General features: G+C 33.9%; 1 protein-coding gene and 1 pseudogene across 1 annotated transcript; one reads left to right on the top strand and one right to left on the bottom strand.

The window, feature by feature from the left end:
- Window positions 1-3,959: 3,959 nt before the first annotated feature.
- Window positions 3,960-24,419, bottom strand: LOC120144885 (annotated as a pseudogene).
- LOC120144927 (serine carboxypeptidase 1-like) lies at window positions 17,509-21,045 on the top strand. Its single transcript, XM_039158877.1, has 14 exons — window positions 17,509-17,642; window positions 17,725-17,861; window positions 18,563-18,639; window positions 18,720-18,842; window positions 18,916-19,018; window positions 19,125-19,162; window positions 19,239-19,340; window positions 19,529-19,609; window positions 19,701-19,949; window positions 20,039-20,104; window positions 20,203-20,324; window positions 20,402-20,515; window positions 20,837-20,882; window positions 20,962-21,045. Exons 1-14 carry the CDS (start codon window positions 17,509-17,511, stop codon window positions 21,043-21,045), a joined length of 1,476 nt encoding a protein of 491 aa, XP_039014808.1.
- Window positions 24,420-27,386: the final 2,967 nt, after the last annotated feature.

Here is a 27,386-nt window from a genome sequence, read left to right as displayed (position 1 = left end):
TAAATGTTTTAAAAAACTGGTTAGCCACTTAGGTGGTCTCGTATAACATTCTAATCATTCGAACCTCGGGTTGGATCAGATTAGGGTGTTCAAGTGCAATTTCACCTTTTTTTTTAAAAGATGAGGGTTTTTCCATCTTATTTCTATCTTTTTATCTTCATTTATTCTTCTTTCTTTATTCCTATTTTATTCTCCATTATTCCTCTCACGTACCATAATTCAAAGTTAAGTTCTTCGGCATCTTTCATACTTCAATTTTGTTCTTAATCCCTCCAATAACATTGTTTTAATGATTCAAAGCTTTGCGTTCTTTGTTTGAAAGAAAAGTGGGGGTTTTATCATCCAAGTCTTGGTGGAGAGTGATTGCTAGCTAAAGAAGCTTCATTTCGTGATTCTTTAACCAAGGTAGTATATTTCTAATCCTTTGTGGTGTTAAGGCTTTCATAAGCATGAAGATTTCTTAAGATTTGAGTATTTAAGTAGTTTAAGGTTTATGCTTGATTTCTTGACTAGATGACTTTTTATATAAAGCATTTGTTTTTATGGTACTTGATGTCCCTGAATGACGTTTTTAAGCTTTATCATATGTTTTGGGGTCAAACTAAGATGTTTAGGATGCTTTTTTGATGTTTCCCTAGCCTAAGAGAGATTTTTGGATAAGAGTATCGATACTGGAAGAACAATATCGATACTAAAAAATGATCCTAAATCCAACATTGGAAAAATGTTCTAAATCCAACGCTGAAAAAGGGTATCGTTATTGGAAATAAGAGTATTAGTACTACCCCTCTAGTATCAATACTGAGGGTACCTAGTATCGATAATGGGCCATTTTTTAGCAAACATAAGTCATTTTTAATATCGATACTCATGGGAGTATCGATAGTTGAATCTAGAATATCGATACTAAAAGTAGAGTATCGATACTACCCATTTTGGATAGTTAGATTTGACCTCATTAGTTCCCGTAAGAGTTAAGGATGATCTGTAGTGGTAGAACTTAGTCGATGAAGGACATAAATGGCCAAAGGGACCTAGGAACACTCATTAGAGTGGGTTAGAATGGTAATAATCATACTAAGTGTGATACGTCCAAGTATCTTTAGTTGAGCATGTATAGAATAATTAAGAACGGGGATTGTTGCAAAGGATGTACCGATAAGTAAGTTAGATTATGTAATAGCAAAGTCATGTACTTCAGAAACATAGTGAACCGAGAACGTATAAACCATCATTCCAAGTTAATGGGTATGAACAGAAGTTTGATAAATGCAACTAGAATGTCACTACGTAATAATGAAACCGAGTTAGGTATTGGTCTAGCTAGTATTACCAGAGTGAACAACAAACACACTAATCATCATGAAATCATGAAACACATATAGACCTCTTTAGAGATAAAAATGACTAAAATACCCTTAAGTGCCAATGACCAAAATAGAATAGCTTAATAAATTATAAAAAAAAACAGATTAATAACCTTCTCATAGTGTTTTAAAAGAGAGAATGAGTGAGATCACATCTAGTGAGGGGTAGACCTCACTTTAGTTGTCGAGCTACACTAGTGTGTAGTTAGGTTACCTCAATTACCCTAGTGGGGCATTATCAGTGTTGTATGGCCTTAGGGGCCTCAGATATGCATGTTTAGTTGCATCAGTTCATTATAGTAGATATCCTTAAAGCTTGGTATGATACATGTGTAAGATCAAGCCAATGATTCAGTCGAGCAAGAATTATATCGATGTTATGTGACATCGGGTTCCCCCTCCTTTATCTACCTGATGACTATATGAGACCAGGAGCTCATTCAACAGCTTATTGGTAATTTCACCTATGCAATATGACATTAGGTTGCCTCAATTAACTATTGTCTAATGGCTATGTGAGACCAAATACTAGCATTGTTACATTTAGATAATGCACAACAGAGTCAGTGTTGCATTCAAATAATGCGCAGGAGTGTCAGTGCCATATTTAGAAAATACGTAGTAGTTATATTCATTAGGGTTAGAGACCCTTCTTATGTTTATGAAACTCATAATATTGCTCTAGAATAGAGATTATACTACTATAATTGTAAGTTTAGCTTTCAGATGTTTTTCGTTTGTAGGTTAGTAGCTAGATCCGATCATGGAGCACCGTCGTAGCAAGACTTCCAACATTTCCTTCAGAGTATTGTATTGTAGCTTTAGTGCTCATATGTATTCATAGGACCCTTATTATCGTATTCAGAGTTATAACATATAGTTTTATTATTTTGATTTTAAATTGAGTCACAAAGCTTCGATTTATAAAATGTTTTGTAACAGTCTTATATGTCCATTTTGATACCATGCATTATATTTCGAAATTTAAATGAATAGGTTTTTTAAAATCAATGGTTGTCTTGGCAACCCAATATGGCACTTAGGCCCAGTCGAGTTTAAGGTGTTACATTTATTGGCATTAAAGCATCAAGTTGAGTCGGTTCTAAGAATGAGTGGTCAGTATAGTAAAGTGTCGGTGAATACATGCCCCTAGGTATTGAAAGTACTCGTTTAATTCAAGAATTCTTATGGTGCTTTTTTCTTGTTTGTGTTATAGAAATTGTGATGGCTGATTATTCTGAGCGTAGTCTTGAGGATAGGATGGAAAGTTATGCCTCTTACTCTGATAGCATCAGCAAGGAGTTTCTACCCAAGGTAGAGGATCATGGGGTCTCGTTAACTGTGAGAGTCACTGGGTAACCTTCTTCAGAGGTTTGACCTCCACTCTTAGAGAGATTGTGGACATCATTTTTATGGCACAAATGGTTTAGTTAACTACCCAGATTACTTTAGTGTTGATAGAGTCCCCAGTAGAGAGATTAAAGAGGTACAAAATAGTTTACTTCTATGGTTCAGGCGATGATGATATGATTTTGACCGATCAGTGGTTAAGTGAGACCATGAGGACATTGAGGTAGCTTCATCTTACCCCGAAGGGTAAGTTAGAGTACGTCGTCGCTTTGGTCAAGGGTGATGTTATTGATTGGTAGGAGACTACAAAGATGGCTCTATATCTAGAAGTGCATACATGAGATCATTTTATGAATGAGTTTATAGGCAAGTCTATTGTTTAGGCATATATAGATATTTTGAGGATACAGTTTGCTCAGTTAGTTCAAGGAGATCACTCAGTGTATGAATATGAGAGATATTTATTTCGGTTAAATCATTACCCTCTAGAGTTAGTAGACTGAGTCCTTGAGGTTAAAGAGGTTCCTTAAGGGACTTCATATTGATATCCAGAAGCCGTTGGCGGTAAACCTACCTAGGGTATTTTTAGAGTTGACACGATAGGCTAAGGCCATGGAAAGGGTGCAAAGTACGAGGATGAGTATGTTGGGTGAATTAGGCATCAAAAGAGAGAGATGTACACTTTGTCATTTCAGTCGAGTCAGGGGTTAGAAGTGGAGTCTCAAAGAAAACTATATGCGATGAGTTCTAGAGGCTTTCATAGAGTCTTGAGGTATCTAGATTGTGAGGATTGTGCCAAAAATCATCGAGGAAAGTGTTTTAAACTCTCTAGGAAATGCTATAGATGTGTATCCATGTTGCATATAATAAGCGATTGGCATAGTCTAGATGGCACTGTCTCAGCTCGACCTAGAGGAACGGTCCCAATAGCTCAACATGGTGGTGTGCCTACCCATAGAGTGTTGGTTCTATGCTCACGCAGGAGAGTAGAGGGGTAGACCTATTCCCAATTTGATTATGCATGATCCAGCTTGTTAGATCACAAAGCAGTAAAGATAAGACATGGATGCAAAAGATGAGTTGTCAGGTATGTTTTTAGCTATCTTAGTTTTTCATGTTGTTTCAGTAGACATAAGCATGTGCAGCCTTTTGTGGTGTCCAGTGAACTAAATAGGAATGTATTTATGTGAAAGTTATTGTCGTCAAGATCCAAGTGCCTAGTTAGTGAACTCTACCGAGATAGGCAAAGTTACCTTAGAAATTTATCAAGGGTTTGGGTCAAACTTGGTTGTCAACATAAATGAAGATGTTAGCACGAGAGTCACTTTGACCTCAGGTTTGTGGGTTTCAAGGTTTATGTGTAACACCCATAACCCGTATAATTATACCTATACAAATTATAGTTGTCACCCGTATAAAAAAACATTTCAAAATTTAAAAGCTATTTAAAATTTATTTTCTTAAAATAGTAAACAATATTATAAAAATTCCATGTCATATAAATCATGTTTCCTTGTAACCAATTTAATTCAAAAGATTTATTTTATATGAATAGTGAATAGTGCCGTGAACAGTTACAATGAATAGTGGGGGAATCGATTCCCTGTAGCAGGGGAATCGGTTCCCCTTTTGTAATCTGGAAATTTGCCAAAACGCGGTTACTGTAGCAATGAACAGTTACTGCAAAAATATATATTAGTTCATAAAATTCTATTTATCTTGTTTCCATTTTTTTTCAATAAAGCAAATAAAACATAATAATTACATGCCACTAATTAAGTCTATATTACATTTTAGGATGTCTTACTGATAAAGAAATATACTTATTGATGCTTGATGTTGCCTTGAACTCTCTATTCTTCTACGGGCTTTTTACCTACGCGTGAAAATCATCACACGATAAGTATATACTTAGTGAGGTAATTAAAATAATAAATAGTGCAATAAAATTCATGCATGAATTTAGATTCAAATCCAATGCCATAAAACCATGCTATTAGCATATTCATAATTTTACCATGATCAAAATACCATAACTGAATATAAAAATATTCTTTCCAAAATACTTGCCATTCATTCCAATAAGTCGTAAGCTTATTTGTAAAACTTACCATTTATTAACCAATAAACCATAAACCATAGACAATAGCCCAATATACAACCCTGAGGACCCTGGGTACACGAGTCAAATATAAGCACCGTAGTGCTATCCCGAATATGACACATAAGGTCATGCCCACCATCTGTACTAGGTATCCTTAAGTACAGTCTCGAATATGACACATAAGGTCGTGCCCACCATATACACTAGGTATCCTTTAGTGTATTCCCGAATATGCAGCCTGCTGCCGGACTCTATGGCATGCCAACTATACCCTGTCCCTCAATAACTGACTTGGGCATACAATCTATTTTATTTGATCCATCCATGGCAAAAGTATATTATCAAAATTTAACATTGGGCAGTTCATATCCGAAATAATATTCATGGTAAAATATCACATTTTCCAAACTCAATGCATTATAATTTCAATCTCTGACATATCAATGTCATGTCAATTTACAAAAATATGATATAATATCATGCTGATAAAACAAGGTCGACTTATCGCAAGTCTTCCTGATGATGTATAAAACATCCATATATAATTTCATGCATGTATTGCACTCACCTTGACACTTTATAATTTTCCAAAATAAGCCTCACTATTGTCCACAATAACCCTTTTCTTTTATACTCGAATCGTTTTGAACACCGAGTAAATCACAATCTGTACAAAATATAGATTCATACTTATATATGTTACTATTGTACTAACATAAATATATATAACCAAAATATATTCCATAATCATGCTTCAAACTATTCACCACCAAATACTTTAACATTATTAATTCTTTTTAGTATTGGAACCAACTTTTCCAATTTACTCAAAATGGTCCTTCACCATTTTATCACCTAAATCTTTAGTACCAAAAATTCCAGTATAGCACATCAATTATATAACACTTACACAACAATCCCTCTATTTTCCAAAATTTATGAATTGATCTCCAACTTTTTAAAACTTATAAAATGATCCCCAATTTTTCTAAGACTTGTATAATACTTCCTTCATCATTTCCAACTCATATATAATTTTTCCATAATTTTTTTCTCACTCAAACAATCCATGATCAAAACTCGTAGAACAAATTCTCAAAAGATCAAACATGTTCTAATCATCACACATGCTTGCATATGAATCTACTACCTCAGAAACAACAAAATCCATCATCAATTTCATGATCCCTTTTTTATGAACACAAACCCTTAAATTTAGGATCTTTGAACACCAACAAGATTACCATACCATATTGGTACCAAAAGATAGAGTTTTTCACATACAACAATTTTCTATTTACAACTTACACAAAATCCCAAACAAATTGCTTGAAAATGGAGTTGGAATTTTCTCTTACCTTTGGAGAAACCCACGGCTGATTTGGGAGAAGAAGATGAACAAATGCAATGATATGTTGGGTGCATATCATAATATTTTACATTATAATCCACTTAAATGAATATAATATTCACTTAATTGGGATAAGACCAATTTACCCTTAATGAATCTTCTTATTTACCATAAAACCATGACAACTCATCCTTATCATAATTCAAAGTCAAAGATGAAATATTTTGACTTTAAATTTCCAAATTTTCCCATGAAATTTCAAAACTTGCATTTTAGTCACTAAATTCCACTGTTTTGATTAAATATGAAAATTTCCATATTTTCAGACCAAATTTATCTGATCCCAAAATATTAAAATAACATTTCCAACTATTTATAACATCCTTCAAATTTTTGTAAGATTCCAATTAAATATGAAATTACCGATTCCTTACCGGTTTTAACCATTTATAATTTTTCTTTACCAAATTCCAAATATAATTCCATAAAACCCCACTCTCAAGAGTAAACTATCTATTTATGAAATAAAATTCTTTTCAAGAACTTTACCACTTAATTTCCTAAAATTTCTTCCAAGTTTTATACTTTGACCATAAAACTTTCCAAAGTTACATTTTGGTCACTAACCAAAATTTGGGGTATTACAATTCTCCCCTCCTTAAATAAAATTCGTCCTCGAATTTTTAATACGTTTATGATGAAAACATATGAGGATATTTCTTCCTCATGTTCTCCTCTCTTTCCCACGTAGCTTCCTCGACTTTATGATTTCGCCAAAGTACTTTAACAAGGGGAATTGTCTTGCTACGCAATTCTTTGATTTCTCGAGCTAAGATCCGAACTGGTTCTTCTTCATAAGTCAAATCTGGTCGGATTTCAATTTTCTCTGATGCAATGACATGTGAAGGATCTGATCGATACTTCCTAAGCATCGACACATGAAACACATTATGAACCTTATCCAATTCTGGAGGTAGTGCTAACTGATACGCCACCGGTCCAACTCTCTTTAATATTTCATAAGGTCCAATGAATCTTGGACTTAATTTTCCTTTGCGCTCAAATCGAAATATCTTTTTCCAAGGTGAAACTTTAAGAAAAACTTTATCGCCTTCATGGAATTCAATATCTTTTCGCTTTAAATCTGCATAAGACTTTTGACGATCAGCTGCAATCTTGAGATTATCTTGGATTATTCTCACTTTATCTTCAACCTCCTTCAATAAATCAGGACCAACAAGATTTCGATCTTTCAACTTGAACCAATTTAATGGTTTCCGACACTTTCTTCCGTATAAAGCTTCGTAAGGAGCCATCTTAATGCTCGATTGATAGCTGTTATTCTAAGCAAATTCTGCTAGAGGCAAATACTTTTCCTATGATCCTTCAAACTCAATCACACATTCCCTTAACATATCCTCCAAAATCTGGATAGTTCGCTCAGACTGACCATCCGTCTGTGGATGAAATGCCGTACTGAAATTTAATCGAGTACCCAAAGCTTTATGCAAAGAATTCCAAAATCTAGAAGTAAACCTTGGATCTCTGTCAGATATGATTGATACTAGCACTCCATGTAGCCGAACTATTTCCTTGATATACAACTCTGCATATTTATCCAAGGCATAATCCATTCGCACCGGAATAAAATGTGCCGATTTAGTTAACCGGTCAACTATCACCCAAATGGAATCCTTCTTATTTGATGTCAATGGGTATCCCTGTAACTAAATCCATAGTAACTCTCTCCCACTTTCATTCTGGAATAGAAATTGGTTGTAACAATCCTGAAGGCACCTGATGTTCAGCTTTCACTCGCTGACACATCAGACATGTCGCAACAAATTAAGAAATGGCTCTTTTCATACCCGGCCACCAAAATCGACTCTTTACATCTTGATACATTTTGATCCCACCTGGATGCATAGTTAGTGGACTATAATGTGCCTCAGAAAGAATATCTTTCTTTAACTCATCATCATGTGGAATACAAATTCTCCCTCGATAATACAGACATCCATTTGACTTGACTTCAAAGTCTTTATTATCACCTTTTTCCACTAGTGAAATCTTTTCCAAACATCTATCATATTTCCTTTGTAGCACTATTATCCGATCTAAAAGCATCGACTTTATTTTTTAATTCAGCCAATAATGCGCCATTTTCTTTCAACAATAGTCGCACGTTCATCGCTCGCAAAGCTGCAAAAGTTTTCCGACTAAGTGCATCTACTACAACATTTGCTTTGCCTGGATGATAATCAATGATCAAATCATAATCCTTTAAAAGTTCTATCCATCTTCTCTGTCTTAAATTGAGCTCTTTTGAGTCAATAGATATTTCATGTTCTTATGATCCGTGTAGATGTGGCATCTCTCACCATACAAATAATGACGTCAAATCTTTAGAGCAAAAACTACCGCTGCTAACTCAAGATCATGAGTAGGATAATTCTTCTCGTGTGTCTTTAATTGTCGAGAAGCATAGGCTACCACCCGACCATCTTGCATAAGTACACAACCCAAACCATTATGAGATGCATCACTATACACCACATACTCTTTACTCGATTCCGGTTGTACCAACACGGGTGCTTCTGTTAAAATCTTCTTTAGAGCTTCAAAATTCTCTTGACATTTCTCAGTCCAAACAAATGAAACATCCTTTCTCAAGAGCTTGGTCAAAGGAGAAGCAATCATCGAAAAGTTTTTCACAAACCTTCGATAATAACCAGTAAGTCCCAAAAAACTTCAGACCTTTGTAACATTCTTTGGAGGTTTCCACTCCAATATTGCTTGAACTTTCTTAGGATCAACTCTTATGCCTTTTTCCGAGACAACATGACCAAGAAAAGCAACTTCTGATAGCCAAAACTCACACTTCGACAGCTTGGCATATAACTTCTTATCCTTAAGTATTTCGAGCACAGTACGAAGATGAACATTATGTTCCATCTTTGTCTTTGAGTATACCAGAATATCATCAATAAAAACTACCACAAATTGATCTAAATAAGGTTGAAATACTCGATTCATCAAATCCATGAATGCTGCTGGAGCATTTGTCAACCCAAACGGCATTACTACGAACTCGTAGTGTCCATATCGTGTTATAAAAGCTGTCTTTAGAACATCTTCCTCTTTAATCTTTAACTGATGATATCCCGATCAAAGATCAGTCTTAGAGAAAACAACTGCTCCCTTAAGTTGATCAAACAAATCATCAATCCTCGGAAGAGGATACTTGTTCTTTATCGTCACCTTGTTTAACTGTCGATAATCTATGCATAAACGCATTGATCCATCTTTCTTTTTCACGAACAACACCGGTGCACCCCAAGGTGAAATACTTGGTCTTATAAATCCTTGATCCAGTAGCTCTTGCAATTGAGCCTTTAATTCCCTTAACTCTGTTGGGGCCATTCGATAAGGAGCCATCGAAATATGTGATGTACCTGGGAATACATCAATCCCAAACTCCACCTCTCTATCTGGAGGTAATCCAGGTAGCTCATCCGGAAACACCACTGGATATTCTCGTACAGTTGGAATACTTTCCAACTTAACTTCTGCAGTTCTGGTATCCAACACATTTGCTAAAACTGCCTGACATCCCCGAGACAATAATTTCTTAGCAGTAAAAGCTGAAATCACATTGGATAAGGGATTTAACCTTTCTCCAACAAATATTACCTCTGAACCCGTTGTATCCTTTAAAAACAATCTCTTCAAACGACAATCTACCCAACCATAGTAGGAAGATAACCAATCCATGCCTAAGATTATCCCGAATTCCTCAAAAGGCAATTCTAACAGGTTTGCAGGAAATTCCACTCCTTGTATCTTTATCGGATATTTATTACTAATCCGACAGATTTTCACACTATGTCCCAATGGATTGATTTCCACAATATCCCTAGAAATAGGTTCTAAAAATATTCCCCTATCTCTTACCAGTTTTGCACTTATATACGAGTATGTAGAACTGGGATCAATCAATACAAAAACAGGTTCATCATATAGATAAAAGGTACCTGCTACAATCTCAGGAGCATCTCTGTCATCATCAGTCTTGATGTGATAAACTCTTGCAGTAGTTCTGCTTTCACGATTAGATGCAGCCTCAGACATACCAGGCCTACCACCTTTTCCACTTCTGACCTTCTGAGGTCCTGCTACGGACTGATCTGGGTATAACTCTGGACACTCCCTTTTAAAATGAACAGTTTATTTGCAATGAAAACATTTTCCCTCAGTAAACCAACATTGACCCAAATGCCTCTTTCCACAATGATCACATTCTGGAACAATTCGTACTCCTGAACCTCTAGTACCCATTGAAGATGCTTGTGTCTGCTTGGACTTTCCTCCAGAAAATCTCTTCCTTCCCATGGATACCGAGGAATCATAATTTTTCTGTTGCTGGCCCTTGTTGCGTTTGGAAAAGGGTGCAGGTGCAGAGTATGAACTTCCAAACCTTTTGTTTGTCAGGGCTTTCTTCGCCTCCATATCTTCAAGATCCACTTTTTCCATAGCTTTAACCTTGTTTACTGCTTCTTAAAAAGTAGTGAAATGATGTGAAACCAGAATTCTCTTATATTGAGAATCCAATCCAGAAATAAATATATCAATTCTAGATTTCTCAGTCGGAATCTCAGCTTGTGAAATTCACATTCGTACTCATAAACTGTTTTGCCAGATTGCTTTAAATTTAGGAACTGTTGCATCATCTCATTGACAAACACGTCCCCAATATACTTTTCCTTGAATTCCCTCAAAAAGAATTCCCATGTGACCTGCTCAATGGAAACTCGTGCGACAACTGTATTCCACCATACACTGGCTTGCTCCATCAATAGAGACACAACCCCTTACAATTTTCCTTGATCATCACAAGGAATCATGTTGAGCATATTCTTGACATCATTCAACCAGAAGTCAGCAGCCATCGGATTAGCATCCGAATCACCTCGAAATTCAGGTGCTCTCATATTTCTTAGTTCTTTCGGAGCTAACACTGGGGTTCGACAGTTAATAATAGTGTCTAGTGCTTGTAAGAATAATGCCCGATCTTGAACAGGCATATCCTGTTGATTCAGATTAGACAACTCTACATTCGGCTGAGCATTGGGTTGATTCTGATTCACCTCGTTACTCCCACTCTGTACAGGAGTAACATGCTCGCCTGCCCTACTCGATTCTTGATGATCTTACATCTGAACATAGTCAAAATCATCGTCCATTAGTAAAGAGTAACTTTACTCCTAATAAGCATCATCACAGTATATATATACAATTATCAGTAACTTTTGACATCCTAGTGGCATGTATATACTTTTTAATTCAAAAATAACCTCGGTTTAGTCCTAGAATCGGCTAAACCTGTAGCTCTGATGCCAATAAATGTAACACCCATAACCCGTATAATTATACCTATGCAGATTATAGTTGTCACCCATATAAAAAAAACATTTCAAAATTCAAAAGCTATTTAAAATTTATTTTCTTAAAATAGTAAACAATATTATAAAAATACCATGTCATATAAATCATGTTTCGTTGTAACCAATTTAATTCAAAAGATTTATTTTATATGAATAGTGAATAGTGCCACGTGAACAGTTACAGTGAATAGTGGGGGAATCGATTCCCTGTAGCAGGGGAATCGGTTCCCCTTTTGTAATCTGGAAATTTGCCAAAACGCGGTTACTGTAGCAATGAACAGTAATTGCTACAGTAACTGCGAAAATATATATTAGTTCATAAAATTTCATTTATCTTGTTTCCATTTTTTTTTCAACAAAGTAAATAAAACATAATAATTACATGCCACTAATTAAGTCTACATTACATTTTAGGATGTCTTACTGATAAAGAAATATACTTCTTGATGCTTGATGTTGCCTTGAACTCTCTATTCTTCTACGGGCTTTTTACCTACGCGTGAAAATCATCACACGCTAAGTATATACTTAGTGAGGCAATTAAAATAATAAATAGTGCAATAAAATTCATGCATGAATTTAGATTCAAATCCAATGCCATAAAACCATGCTATTAGCATATTCATAATTTTACCATGATCAAAAATACCATAACTGAATATAAAAATATTCTTTCCAAAATACTTGCCATTCATTCCAATAACTCGTAAGCTTATTTGCAACACTTACCATTTATTAACCAATAAACCATAAACCATAGACAATAGCCCAATATACAACCCTGAGGACCCTGGGTACACGAGTCAAATATAAGCACCGTAGTGCTATCCCGAATATGACACATAAGGTCGTGCCCACCATCTGTACTAGGTATCCTTAAGTACAGTCTCGAATATGACACATAAGGTCGTACCCACCATATACACTAGGTATCCTTTAGTGTATTCCCGAATATGCAGCTTGCTGCCGGACTCTATTGCATGCCAACTATACCCTGTCCCTCAATAACTGAATTGGGCATACAATCTATTTTATTTGATCCATCCATGGCAAAGTATATTATCAAAATTTAACATTGGGCAGTTCATATCCGAAATAATATTCATGGTAAAATATCACATTTTCCAAACTCAATGCATTATAATTTCAATCTCTGACATATCAATGTCATGTCAATTTACAAAAATATGATATAATATCATGCTGATAAAACAAGGTCGACTTATCGCAAGTCTTCCTGATGATGTATAAAACATCCATATATAATTTCATGCATGTATTGCACTCACCTTGACACTTTATAATTTTCCAAAATAAGCCTCACTATTGTCCACAATAACCCTTTTCTTTTATACTCGAATCGTTTTGAACACCGAGTAAATCACAATCTGTACAAAATATAGATTCATTAAGATCATGCATGTACCTACGACTTAGTATCATTTCTTTAGCATGTTTGTGTTTACGAAACTCATAATGTTGATCTAGATTAGTGATTATACTATTGGGCTTTATAAGCTCAATGTTCGAATGTTTTTCGTTTGTATGTTAGTAGCTAAAGTCGATTGTGGAGCACTGCAACAAGAATTCCAACATCTCCTTCAGAGTATTGTACTGTAGCTTTAGTAGGAATATGTATTCATAGGACCCTTATTATTGTATTTAGAGTTATAACTCAGAGTTTTATTATTTTGATTTTAAATTATGTGTCACATAGCTTTTATTTATAAATTTTTTTGTAATCGTCTTGTATGTCTATTTTGATTCCATGAATTATGTTTTTGAAATGTAAAAGAACATATTTATGAAAATTAGGGTTTATCTTGGCAGGTCAATATGGTACTTTAGGTCTAATCGAGTTTAGGGTGTTATAGCTACATCTTCACAACATAATAATCAAATCAGCTATCATGACAAACAAATAATTTCCAAGGATAATTTAGCTTACAACACACTTTTTTCCTCTTGGTTTTATTTTTGAAAAATCTCAATTTCATACCTTTTGTCATAGAGTACTTCTTCACAACCTTTTTGAATTGAAGATTGTTTTCAAATCTCATACCAAGTTCTCATGTTAGGATGTGTCATTTTAGATCATATATGGGTCTACTATTTGAGCCCCATAACATGTTCCACAAATACCTAAAGAGTCATCACTGTCACCATATTCTCCCAGATTAGTAGAGTCCAAGTAGTTAATCTCATTATCGTCAAGCTTTTCAATTGTTTTTTTAACTTCATCTTCCTCAATATCCTCACCACCATCTTCACTAATTTCAACATCCTCTTCACTATCTTCAATAACTTAAACATGTTTCTTATCTTTTTTGCCCATTTATCAATTTTTATGTCTACAAATTTATCATCTACATCAAATGTTAATTCTATATTATGTAAGAAACAATCTTCATCTACCATATCAATCGCGACAACTCCTAATTCAGCAGTCTCAATAGCAGACTCACCATCATAATCCTAAACAATATCAACTATAACAACACTTATTTCAACAGACTCAACAACATGCTCACCATCATAATCCTTTTCAATATCAACAACTCGAGCCCCTAACTTAACAGTCTGAACAACAAGTTTAAAATTATCCAAAAAAAGAGATCGAATTATTCGGATCGAATATTTTTGCACACATCTACTTGTGATCCATATATCCGTAGATGGATTATGGGGCAGTGAGCGAGAACGATTGTTCATCTTGAAATTTTTAAATTTTTATTTATTTTAATTTTTTTTATAATTTTAGTTTAAAATTTATTTTTTTCTCTTCAAATTTTATAATATTGTGATATGTTAAAAGAAAATAGTATACTAAGGGCTTAATTGTCATAATTTGGAAGTTTAGAGACGCACATCTAGGGATGAGCATGGGATCAGAACCTGATGGGTTCCGACCTGATCCAACCCAACCCGAAAAAAATAATTTTACTTTATATATTTAGGTATAATTACAATAATACCCCTCTATATATATTATTTTTTCAATTAAGTAACTATTTTATTGAATAAAAATAATATTTTTTATTATTTCGGGTCGTGTCAGGTTTTTATGTTATATATCGGGTCGAATTCGGGTCGGGTGAAATCTTGTTTTATGATGGTTGGGTCGGATCTCGGGCGGATGAGTTATTGTTCTCGGGTCAGGTGGACCAAAAACCCGACCCGACCCAACCCAACCCAACCCGACCTATACCTATCCGTACATCGGCTGAAAATGGCCAACGGGGCGACTTAGAGAAATCTGGCGAAACATTTTGTGAAAATGACAAATTTTACACCATTATGGTTTTAAAAGCGGTATTAGTATCACTTGGTTTGGAGAAAACTGCAAGACACGACTCTAGACTTTCAATAGTTCACGCATTTCTCTCTTAGTTTTCTTGCATGTTTATTTCAATCCCTAATCTGTTTAAATTCATTACCTGATTTTGAATCTGTTCAAATTGATTCATAAAAAAAATCATTTTTCATTTAATTGGATCCCTCAGCTTTTTAATTATCCAGTTTTAATCTTCAATTATTATTATCCATATACAATTGAGTCTCTAAACTTCCAAATTATGACAATTAAGCTCTCCAAATTACATTTTCTTTTAAATTGTCCATCTGAATTTCACACTTAATTAATTTAAATCATCTAAACCTCAAAATTATTCCAATTTCACTTAGAAAGTTGTAAATTCCTCCTCAAAACTTTCTACTTTGGATTCAAAGTGCGACATAATATGTATCGTAATATTATAAATAATTATAATTAAATTTTTAAAAAAATCGAACAATTTGAATCAACTCAATTTTAGTCAATTTTTTTAAAATAAAATTTAAATCAGAAAATAAAACTTATCAACTTAATACTCACCCCGAATTATATTAGCTCGTCTTTCGTGTTCATTCCTTTTTCTTTTTAATCAAGTTGCCATGCTTGATATCCATTCCCTTTCACTATATTTGCATGCAAACAACACGTGTCTACTATTACGTGAGCTACCCTTAAAATTTTAATAAACACTTTCGTTAGGAAAATGATAAATCATGATAAATTTTACCTAGATGTAATCAAACAGTTAAGTATAGCTTAGTTTTGATCAATTTAACTTTTGTTTATATATTTGTCTTTTTATTATTATTGTTATCACACACTATAAAATTCTGCTCAAAAGTACTTGAAAATTATCGCTACGGCGGACAATGCAGAAAAATATCCAAAACGGCGGTTTTTGTTTTAATCAAGCCAAGAAGTAGGAGTGAATATTTACCCGAATCGATTCAAGTCAAATAAAATTTTTTGAGTTATTTGAGTTAATGAAAATTATTTTATAACTCAAACGTGATTTGAATTTTTTTTGAGTCAAGTCCAATTATTCGAGTTTCTATTTAAATTTAATTATAAATATTTATAATATGATAGTATTATTAGATTTCAATTTATACATTTTCTATAACCATATATGATGCTTATATATTTCTTCATATTTTTTTCATATATGATATACATATATCATATAGAGTCGAGAGACTCGACTCAAACTTGATAATCAATCTACTAAATACTAAAAAGTTGAGTTATTTGAGTTCTATTTTGTATCTCGATTTGAATTTAAATTTTTTAGTCGAGTCGAATTTATAAAATTATAAGTTGAAGTCAATCCAAATCGAGTAAAAAAAATATTTTCATTCGAATCGAATTTTACTCACCCCTACAAATGAGAATCCCCTCCACCACTAATAAAAAATGTGATACTCTACATATTTAGTTGTCTAATTATTTATGTAATTATAATTATTTAATTATTTTTTAAAATTACTATTAAATTTATATTTTTATTTCATTTTGATCATCTATTATTAAATTAATAATAATGATATTGATGTATCAATATAAGATCGTGTCATATCATCATTGAAAAATATTAACCATTAATAATTTTATTAGGCTACCAAGACAAAATAAAATATAAAGTAAATGGTATTTTTAAAAAAAATTAAAATTAAAATATAAAATAATTGAATGATTAAATATATAATTTTATTTAAAAATCGATAAAAACAAATAGGATTTCTAATAAAAGCTCTAGAAAAAAGGGAAAAATTTAAAAGAAGAAAACAAAACATACCATCTCATCACGAAATGTCTAAGGCACGACAGTCATTATATTCGGCTAAGGAATGCGCTACCAGAAATGTTAATATATTTTTTAATATTTTCGGTGAATCGTAATCTAAAACATTAATTTTTCTACCGAAAATGTTAATATTGGAGGCTATAGAAAATGTTTAACATTTCCGGTATAGTGCTACTTAAAACATTATTTTTCTACCGAAAATGTTAATATTGGGTTCTATTGGAAATTAGTTAGTGAAATTAACATTTCTGATAAAAATAATGTTTTAGGTAACGCTTTACCAAAAATATTAAAAAAATATTAACATTTCCTATCAGATTTTTTCTTAACCATATATTAAAACTATCGTACACCAAAACTACCCATATCATCATTAGCCTTCCGTCGCCATTAATTTCAGTTTCTTCCCACTTGAGATTCTCTATTTGTCCTTTTAATAATTCTCGTAAATTTATGATTTGGCAATTTAAATATTTAAGTAATAATTAATGCTAGTCTCAGCTAATTAGGAAAAATCTCTAGAGAATTAAATTTCTTGACTTCTTTTATTTATTACTTACTTTATTATAAACAAATAAAAAGCTTCCTTTTGTTCCCATCATGGTATGCATTTACATCCTTCCCTTTTTACTCTATCAAAATCAATAGTCATTTCTCTCTCTCTTTTTATCTTGTAGTATATAATCATCATTTTGTATGTATATAAAGGAGTCTTTTTTTTCATAGCTTTAGAGCATAAAGGTCCCGTGGTGCCATGGGTAAGGTACTTTTTGTCGTATCATGCTGCATGCTTTTGGGGTTTGCATTGATTGAAGCAGCTCAGAATGGTTCACTCGTAACTCACCTACCGGGCTTCAATGGCGTTTTCCCATCCAAGCACTATTCTGGGTAACTATTCATTCTTCTTCTTCTCTGGGGTGGGTTAATTGGAAATGGTGAAATAAAGAGGGTGAGTTGGTTGGTATTGCAGATACGTGAGCGTAGGACAGAAGAATCTCTTCTATTACTTGGTTGTTTCGGAGAGAAACGCCGGCAAGGATCCAGTTGTTTTGTGGCTAAATGGTGGACCAGGTTGCTCTAGCTTTGATGGGTTTGTTTACGAACATGGTACAATCTTGAATTCATTAACAGATACGATTAGTGGTCATAATTCCAAAGTCGAGTAAAAATAGAAAATTTGAGTATTCGAGTTGACAGTCTTATTTTATAATTCAAATTTTATATTTAAATTTAATTGTAAATGTCAATAATAGTATAGTCCTAAATCCTAATTAATTCCAATTTAAACAAATATCGAGTTGAGTCAAAAAGAAAATTTGAGTTATTCGAGTTGGCGAGTCTTATTTTATAACCCAAATTTTATTTGAATATTTTTTAAGTGGAGTTTATATTTAAATTTAATTATAAATGTCTATAATGGTATTGTCCTATTTAATTCCAATTAAATAAATTTTTATAATTATGTACAATATACATATATATTTTTTTTCATAATGTTAATATTTATATTATGCAGAATTAAGCTGCTCGACTCAAACTTAAAATTTAATCCACTAATTACTCAAAATTTCAAGCTACTCGAGTTCTATTTTATAACTTTTACTTTATTTGAAAGTTTTCGAATCGACTTTCTATCAAGAATTACGAAAGTCAAATCAAGTTGAATTTTGCTCACTCCTAGATAGAACGGGCTAATTCTGGTTTTGGTCCGTGTATTATGCATTTTCTTGCTACATCCCGTGTACGACTTTTTACTGTACTCGTGATTTACTATAATTTGATACTCATGAAGAAGATGATGGATGCAGGTCCTTTTAATTTTGAAAAAGGGAACCCCAAGGGAAGCCTCCCCACATTGCATCTCAATCCATACAGTTGGTCTAAGGTCAGGGGCAGGCACACCCTTTAAATCAAACAACTCATCTTTTTTATTGTTAATCACTCTATCTTTTAGCATTTTTCCAGGTTTCCAATATCATTTACCTAGACTCACCGGTTGGCGTTGGCTTCTCATACTCTCGAAATACAAGCACGTACACAACCGGAGACATCCAAACCGCCGCCGATACACATGACTTCCTCCTCAAGGTATTTAAATAACAATCCTATTGTTTAACTCCCAACATATAGAGATTAAATGGGGGAACTGATTTTTGTGTAGTGGTTTGATTTGTATCCGGAGTTCGTTAGCAATCCGTTCTATATCGCCGGAGAGTCGTATGCGGGAATTTATGTGCCCACTCTTGCTTCTCAAGTGGTGAAGGGTAACCTTATTTTTGGGTGATCATAATGTATTATTCACTAGAGATTTCCATGTTATGCAGTATAGGAGCTTTATTAGTATGACTATGATTTACCTTCTGGTTTTAGGGATCAAAGATGGTGCAAAGCCCAAAATCAATTTCAAGGTATATTATTGCATTATCTAGCAAGTTACAAGTTGTGGGACAAAAAGCTTTGGAATTGAGGAATTTGTAAATGCAGGGATACATGGTGGGAAACGGGGTGACTGACCCTGTTTTTGATGGCAATTCATTTGTCCCCTTTGTTCATGGGATGGCCCTCATTTCAGATGACATTTTTGAGGTACTTACAAATCGAAATACGAGTTTACATTTGATGCACTAACAGTATATCGAATTAAATACCATTATGTTTTAGTTAACGGCGTATCATCGATATCCCGTTTACTAATGGTGTATAGTTATGACGGCTATTATCAAATCTTGTAGTAAATTAGACACTGATGAGATGAATCACAATAAATATTGCAGGCAGTTATAGCAGCTTGTGGGGCTGACTTTTCTAACTCTTCTACGGCGGCGTGCGCTGAAAAACTATCATATGTTTACGTGGTTAGAAATATAGACCAATTTTGATTTGTAATATTTTGTCTCCCAAAAGTATTACTTAATCACTTGAACTAATTATGAGAGAACTTATCAGGCGCTTGCCGGCCTAAATATTTATGACATCCTTGAACCCTGCTACCATGATCCAACTTCGCTACAAGGCTCGAAAGGAAACACTAGCTTGCCCAATAGCTTCCGGCAATTAGGGGTTACGTCGAGACCACTTGCAGTTAGAACTCGGATGTTCGGTCGTGCTTGGCCGTTTAGGGAACCGGCTAAGGATGGCATTGTCCCTTTATGGCCTCAACTAGCACAGAACATTGAAAACAGTGTACCCTGTATTGTAAGTTCTTTTTACTCATTCATTCCTTTGAAATTTGATGACAGATTATCACTCATGGTGCATAGTCATACATTGGTTTGTATTTGCAGAACGACGAAGTAGCAACCAGGTGGCTAAATGATGCAGCAGTTAGGAAGGCCATTCATGCTGAGACAGTAAACATCTGCCTCACTTTGAGTCCATCAGTTGAAATATGAGTTTACGATCCTTATTTTGCGATTTGACTCATTTCACCGTCAATAATTCATTGCAGGAAAACGTAGCAGGGCCTTGGGTGTTATGTACAGATAGAATACGCTATTATCATGATGCTGGGAGTATGATTCCGTACCATAAAAACCTAACAACAGAAGGCTATCGAGCGCTTATTTACAGGTAACTCAATGTTTAAGAGCTCATTTTTCTTTTCCTTCTTTGCATCTTAATGTTTAAATTTAACGATTCACTTGCAGTGGAGACCATGATATGTGTGTGCCTTACACTGGTACCCAAGCCTGGACCAAGTCAATAGGATACAAGACCGTGAGTCCATGGAGGTCATGGACCTCTAATGACCAGGTTTCTGGGTAAATCTCTTTCAGAAAACTATAGATTACAGAATCATGGTTACTTTTCCCTTTTGTCATCAATTAGTCAAGAATTTAATTAATGAATAGCAACTGGATCTTACAATGGTCGGTTTGCAGTTCCCTCTTATGATACTAATACGTTTATTATGTTCCGATTAAAAGTGTGTTTATGGCATTAATTTATCATACAACAGAACCTATCGAGTGACTTTAATGGTGAAAGAAAAGGATGTTGTTCTTAGAAGATTCATATTTGGGTAAGAAAGATTATTTTGTTTTGGTTTGTATCGTTAATTTGGTTCATTTACGTTGTTGCAGGTACTTGCAAGGTTATGACCATGACCTTACCTTTCTAACCATCAAGGTTTGACACATTCAATCTCTGTTTCTCAAACAATGGATTGGGAAATTCTATAATAATAAGATATGGAATGGATGTGCAGGGAGCAGGGCATACAGTCCCAGAATACAAACCATTGGAAGCATTGGACTTCTACAGGCGATGGTTGGATAAGGAACCTATATGAGATTGACGATATCATTTCTTTGTCAACCAAACAAAAACATTTCTTTTTTTATAACAATCAATGAAATAATTAATAAGCCTTTTACTTTAACCCTCGCGTTTAATCAAGTTGGACTGCAAATAAAAATAACAGCCACATTCTTTCAATCACGAAAGATACAACCTGAGAAAGATAACATCTTTTGTTGCAAATAGAAATAGTTATAATAATCCAATATCCGAAGGAGTTAAAATAAAGATAGAGCTGGATTTACAAAATTTCCAATTCTACCAAAGCAACATGCATGCAAAACTTGCAAAATGGGAGGGAAAAGCAAGCACTAAACGGACCTTACTTGAGAAAACCCTCCTTGTCCTCCTTTTCCGGAATGAACCTCGGGAGATTCACGAGCGTATTGACACGAGACACTCCTTCCAGGGCGGACCAATCCATTCCTCCAACCGAATTCATTTCCTCGTGCTTTGAGCCATCTTCATTGTCATCAAGTGTTTCTTCAACCGTCCCGGACTGAACGAGAGGGATCAATACATCGAGATTTTCTTTCTCCTCCTCGTCGGCGTCAATGTCGTCGTCAACTTGGTTCTCTAAAGTTGGCTGCACTTTGGTCTTGGCATTAGAAGCAACTGACAAATTGTTCAAATTTGAATCAAGGAAGAGGCAAACAACAGCACAATCATCGACTTTTGAAGTTGGGTACTTATATTTCCAAGCTCGGACTGCTACCTCAACCAATGCTCGAGCCGCATATGAACGAGCTGGGGCTGACGCAATAATATCCACCACTTCTTTATTTGAAAGAACATCCCATATCTGCAAAATATCGAAGCCAGCCTAAGAAAAGGAGACAAGGTTCAAATGCCGTTTGAAATTTCGAGTAAGAATTAATGATGGCTCTATTACCCCATCTGTGGCCAAGACAACAAATTCATCTTTCTCCGATAGGTGCCGATAAGATACTTCAGGCACAGAGATCAGGCCAAAATCCTTCAGGCAGAAATCTCCAAACGCCCGTGCCATAGCAAGGCCAGGTGAATCATTGTTTGGTAGCCAAACTCGGGTCACCTCAGGTTCATCCGCAAGAGCATATACACGACCTTTACATCTTCGGATTCTCTCTGCTTCCGCTGTAAAAGGAGGGGGGGGGAGAATAGTGTTTAGCATGGGCTCAGTATTAGAAAGTACAATAAGTACCAAAAGCGTATTCCCCATTGACTGCAAAATCAACTTCATCTAAATTTTCACAAATCTAACAGTAGTGAAAACCAATTAGGACTAGACTTAATACTGCAGTTTCTGATATGCATGCACTCGTGTATGACTAAAAAATCACCTGGAAGATTCGGTTTAAGATCAACAGTTAACTGAACTGCAGTAAGTGAATCATCTTTGTTCTTTGTACCCAACACAGCTCTTGAGTCCCCAATATTTTCCAATGACAAGATACGAACCCTATAAAATGAGCCGAGACAACTATGATTAACTACAAAACATATCATAACATAAATTTTCAAATAAAACTTTTAAAATTGCTACTGGTATACCTGCTTGACCAAAGTTACAGCTGTTGTCCCACTGCAGAAGCAATCAACACTCGGATGCATCCTAAGTTCACGGTCCATCGCTTTGTAAGCCTTGAGAAAACACCCTTTAAGCATCTCAAAGATATCTGGATACTTTTCTGTTTCTTTAAGATCTTCAGAAGCCCTAGATTCCTCATCAACTGACAAAAGATCCATATCTTCAGAGTTCGTGCTTCCTGCAGCATTCGAACCGAAAGCATCCTCACTGGACATATTGACATCCCAGTGAGCACTCAGTTTTAAGGGAAGACGGTCTCTCACTCTCTTTGCAACCAAATGACCATACGGACCATGACCATCAAAAACACCACAAAATACTGTATCTGTTCTTGAACAAAAATTCTGGGAAAAGACAAACATTGATAATGAGAAAGGGAACATTAGCACAAAAGAACTACATTAGTAACAATCTTTAGTACCCGGAGAAATAGCTGATTTGCTTTACAGATATATCATTACAGTACCCCTTATAATCAAAATAGAGAACAAATGTTCCAGGAATAAAAATGGATTTAACATCTACACCTTCTTCACCAACAAATGTTCATCCATAGGAAAAAGAGTTAAAGAACCATTTTTATTAACCAGTCCACAAGCATTACCTTCATCGGGTTCCAACTATGTAAGATCAGCTACATGGACAATATTAGACCATTATGTTCTATTTAGAACCATATCATCAACAAGTTCGATAAAATATGTAATAATTTACACTTTGAAACCATAACCTTTGCAGTCTTCCTCACCTTCTTGTGACATTTTCATCTTAAACAAAAAAGATAGTATCATAAAACGATTTCAAACAAACACAAATGCCCCTAAATATAAATAGTGAAGAAGTATCATTTCCTATAGCAACTAATGGTTGGATTAAATATGGAGTAGCATACTGAATATAAATTGTCTGCTTTCAGAGGCTCAAAGCTATACAAGAAAACATAAAACATGAACTTAAATATATAAAATGACCATTGTTTGATCGTAAAAAGAATATAACGAACAAAAAAAAGGTAAATTAACATGAGAAAAATGGATAAAAAGAGCTCACCTCCCAAACAATCATGGCATCCTGGTTGGTTCCTTTCTTTCCCTGTTGAGAATAGAGTGAAGCAACGTCACTGGATCCATTCAAGAACAACCTCCCCGGAATCCTATGCAACAGCTTGTCCTTCCGGTAATCGCATGAAGAACTCCGAGAGCCGAGCCTCTTCCTCAAGTTCCTCCTCTTCATATTCGCCAAATGAGGGGACAAAGGCGAACCAGGGAGAGGGCTCCTGCTTTCAGCAGATAAGCAGGACCCCATTCTGAGGGCCCTGATAATGCTGAATATGCACTCCAGACCAGCAAAACAATAACAACCCTTAGTGTCTTTTGATAGATCCGTCGTGATTGTTGGGTTGGATCCTTAAACAAACCCTTCTCTGGCTAATATTTTGATTGATCTACCAAATAATCATTTCAATTTTACATTCCAAAACTTTTCTTCCAATTCAGAGCTATAAGTCCAATTCACAGATTGAAGATACCTTGATTTGCTCTTCAATCCCCTAGAATTATAATCTTAAAGCAACCCTTTTGAGTTTTTCACTTCAAATCTCTACAATGACGATCTAATGTCAAAATTGCCAGATACCCTTTACCAGTTTCAATCTAATGATCACACCAATCCACAATTTCAATCTCACAAAGTGGTTCCAGTAAAAACAAAAATCTCAGAATCAGCCAAAAGACAGAGAAACAAAACAAGGTTTGGCGTCTAAAGCTTTCTAACTTGCAAAGGAAGGAAAAGAATTTCGTGATCGATGGATAAGAATGACCAAAAAGAATCTCAATTTTGGTTTTTATCCTAATCGGAAAGCAAATAATAAAAAACAGAATTGAAACTTTAATTCTAAATTCAATAACTTGATAAAAGAAAAAGCAACAACCTTTCTAATAAATTTGTCACAATAATAAATGAAGGAATTGAGAGAGATCCTATAATTCAACCATAAACTACCCAAAAGTAAGAACTTTCTTCGGAGGGTCAATGGCAAAGCAAATAAAATCCATGGTTAAGATCCACCCAAAAAGGGGGCAAAGGCTAAGAATTGATAGCAAAGAATGTGAAAGGAAAACAAGAGAAAAAAAAAGGGCAGTTTGAGGGATACTTGAACAAAGGAGAACGAAGAGAGAGAAAGTGAGAGTTTGTTTCGAGAGAGAAGAAGAAGAAGAAGAAGAAAATGATGATGACAATTAATTGGGATAAATCGAAAGAGAGAACAGGCAGCGGGTACTAATTAGCGACAGAGAGATAACCGCAACCACCAACAACAAACTCTCCCTATTTAGATATAAAATAAAAACAAGGAAAACTTTTTAATCCACCAATTTATTTTAAAGAAAACAACTATTGAATAAATTTTAAATGAATAATTATCTTTTAGTATTTAGTTATTATTAAAATTAATAAATTCAAATTTTTTATATAATTAATATATATTTTTATGTCATTTAACTAATATAAATAATCATTATTTTAACCTATGAAGCATAATAAAAGTGCAATTTAAAATTGATATTATATATAGTTTAATATTTATCAAAATTTTATATATTTAAAATTTTATTTTAAATAATAATAATAATAATAATTTCTTATCTTTAAGTAAGAAGTAAGTTCAAAAAATAAGATGTCGTGCATTTATAAATTTGAATAATTAAAATTATAGTAAAATTATAATTCAAGATGAATATAAAGTATAATTTAATATTTATTTAATTTATATTTAATTATAATATAATAAAATTTAATACTTTAGATTATAAAAAAGTGTAATTAAAGATTAAAGTGTAATTCATTGTTCACTAATCATATATAAATTCCAATAGTTTAAATAACAATTGTTTAAACTCATCATGAAAATGTTGGAAATATAAATTGTAAAACTAGATATTAGCACTGACAGGACAAATAAAAATATATATAACGAACAAGCAAACAGCCAAAATCGTGTCGTGGTAAAAACCACTACCTTAGAAACAAATTCGCCCTGATGTGTGTAATCGCTGCTTTAGGAGGATTATCCCTTAAGGTTAACACTGTCGCTCCAAATTTCGTACACCTAAAACTGGAGTGGATAACCTTGTAGTGCTTTTCTGATAGCAGCAGAGAGAATTACTCGAAAGGCTTCTTTTTTAGAGAATATGTAAGAGTTGAAAAGCTTGGAAAACTTTTATATTTATAGGCTGGACGTCAGGGACAAAATGGTCCAACAGAAATCATATTTATATCTGATTAATTTTTGTATTAAATCTTTATCTTAAACTGTAATCATAAATCAATGAATTTAACCTCAAGTCAGTTTAGGTTCGTAGTTTAAAGTCCAGTTGTTTGTAACTCATACAATTACGTTTGTAACTCTTGTATTTAGTCTATAACTGGCACAATAAACATTTTGAACAAAGTTGGAGTCACAAGCCTCGACCACGTTGTAACACCCTCAACCTGTACCCGACCCAGATACGAATCCGAGGTGTCACGTTGACTTTTCAAAACTTTGACTCTTACAAAAATCCTGAAAATTTAAACTTTCGTTTAAATTAAATTAGTTAATTTACATAAGTTTTACCAAAATAATACAAAATCGATCAGAGCATATGTAATTCACAACGTTGTCTACATGCCAACACACTTGATACAACAAAATACATACTTTGCAAATTATTTATGATCTGATCTGCTAGTACAGGTATGCTGTCTCTACAACTCCTAATTTTGATCCTCCTGCTTCTTGGTACCTACGTGTGAAACACTCACACGCTAAGTCACAGACTTAGTGAGGCATAATATAAAGGTGCAGTAATGAACTCATAAAATATGCAACCCTATAATTTCAAACATGTAATCACAATCATCATGTATCTACTCAATCATAACATATATACTATGCATTGCACAAATAATAACATGTCATCTTATAAAGTATTTAATTCTTGTTATATCTTTTATATGCCCATGTACATTATTGAGAACTTAAGGTATGCAAGTACATTGAGGTTGTGAACATATGCTGTCACCACAACTCGTATCATGTTCCACTAAGTGGCACATAAAATTTATCCCAAATGGCATCATATATGTCCCAAATGACCTCTTATAACCCTCGACTCTTGGCATGTCAACTATACCTACAGCTCTCGTATCACATAACATTGGCTTGATTATTCATTTGTTTCATATGTCCATATAATCACTAATTCATCACATATTCATATACTCATATAGATTGTAACATTTCTCATATAATCACATATGTTCCATCTTGTAACATATATCATATGTGCATATAATCATTTATTACATACCATGTAACTTATGTTGTTCCTTTATGTTCACATGAATCAAATAGCATATATTAAAACATATAAACATATATTACTTATGCATATACTCATAATGATCATAACATATGCATGTTCCTAAATTATTGAACCATGATATATAAACATGGGAAATAGACTTGTCCCAAATCTTATTTCCATAACCCAACATTAATATTATAATATGCCCTCACCCTAGTCTCACTAAATCCAAATAAACTTCTATGACTTTATCTTTCTCTTGATCTTTTCTAACTCTTCGATCGTTCCGGAACTGGCTTATGCTCAATATCTATATAATCATACATTTGATATACATATCATAATTCTAAGTATTATAATTCGATCCTTAATAAACCAAGCTAAAAGAAATGCTTAATATAAATTTCCACTTTGAGT

Source organism: Hibiscus syriacus, unplaced genomic scaffold, assembly GCF_006381635.1.
Source record: "Hibiscus syriacus cultivar Baekdansim isolate YM2019G1 unplaced genomic scaffold, ASM638163v2 tig00110890_pilon, whole genome shotgun sequence".
Taxonomy (NCBI): Eukaryota; Viridiplantae; Streptophyta; class Magnoliopsida; order Malvales; family Malvaceae; genus Hibiscus; species Hibiscus syriacus.
Note: the sequence above shows the minus strand (reverse complement) of the source record. Positions and strands in the feature narration are given on the sequence as shown.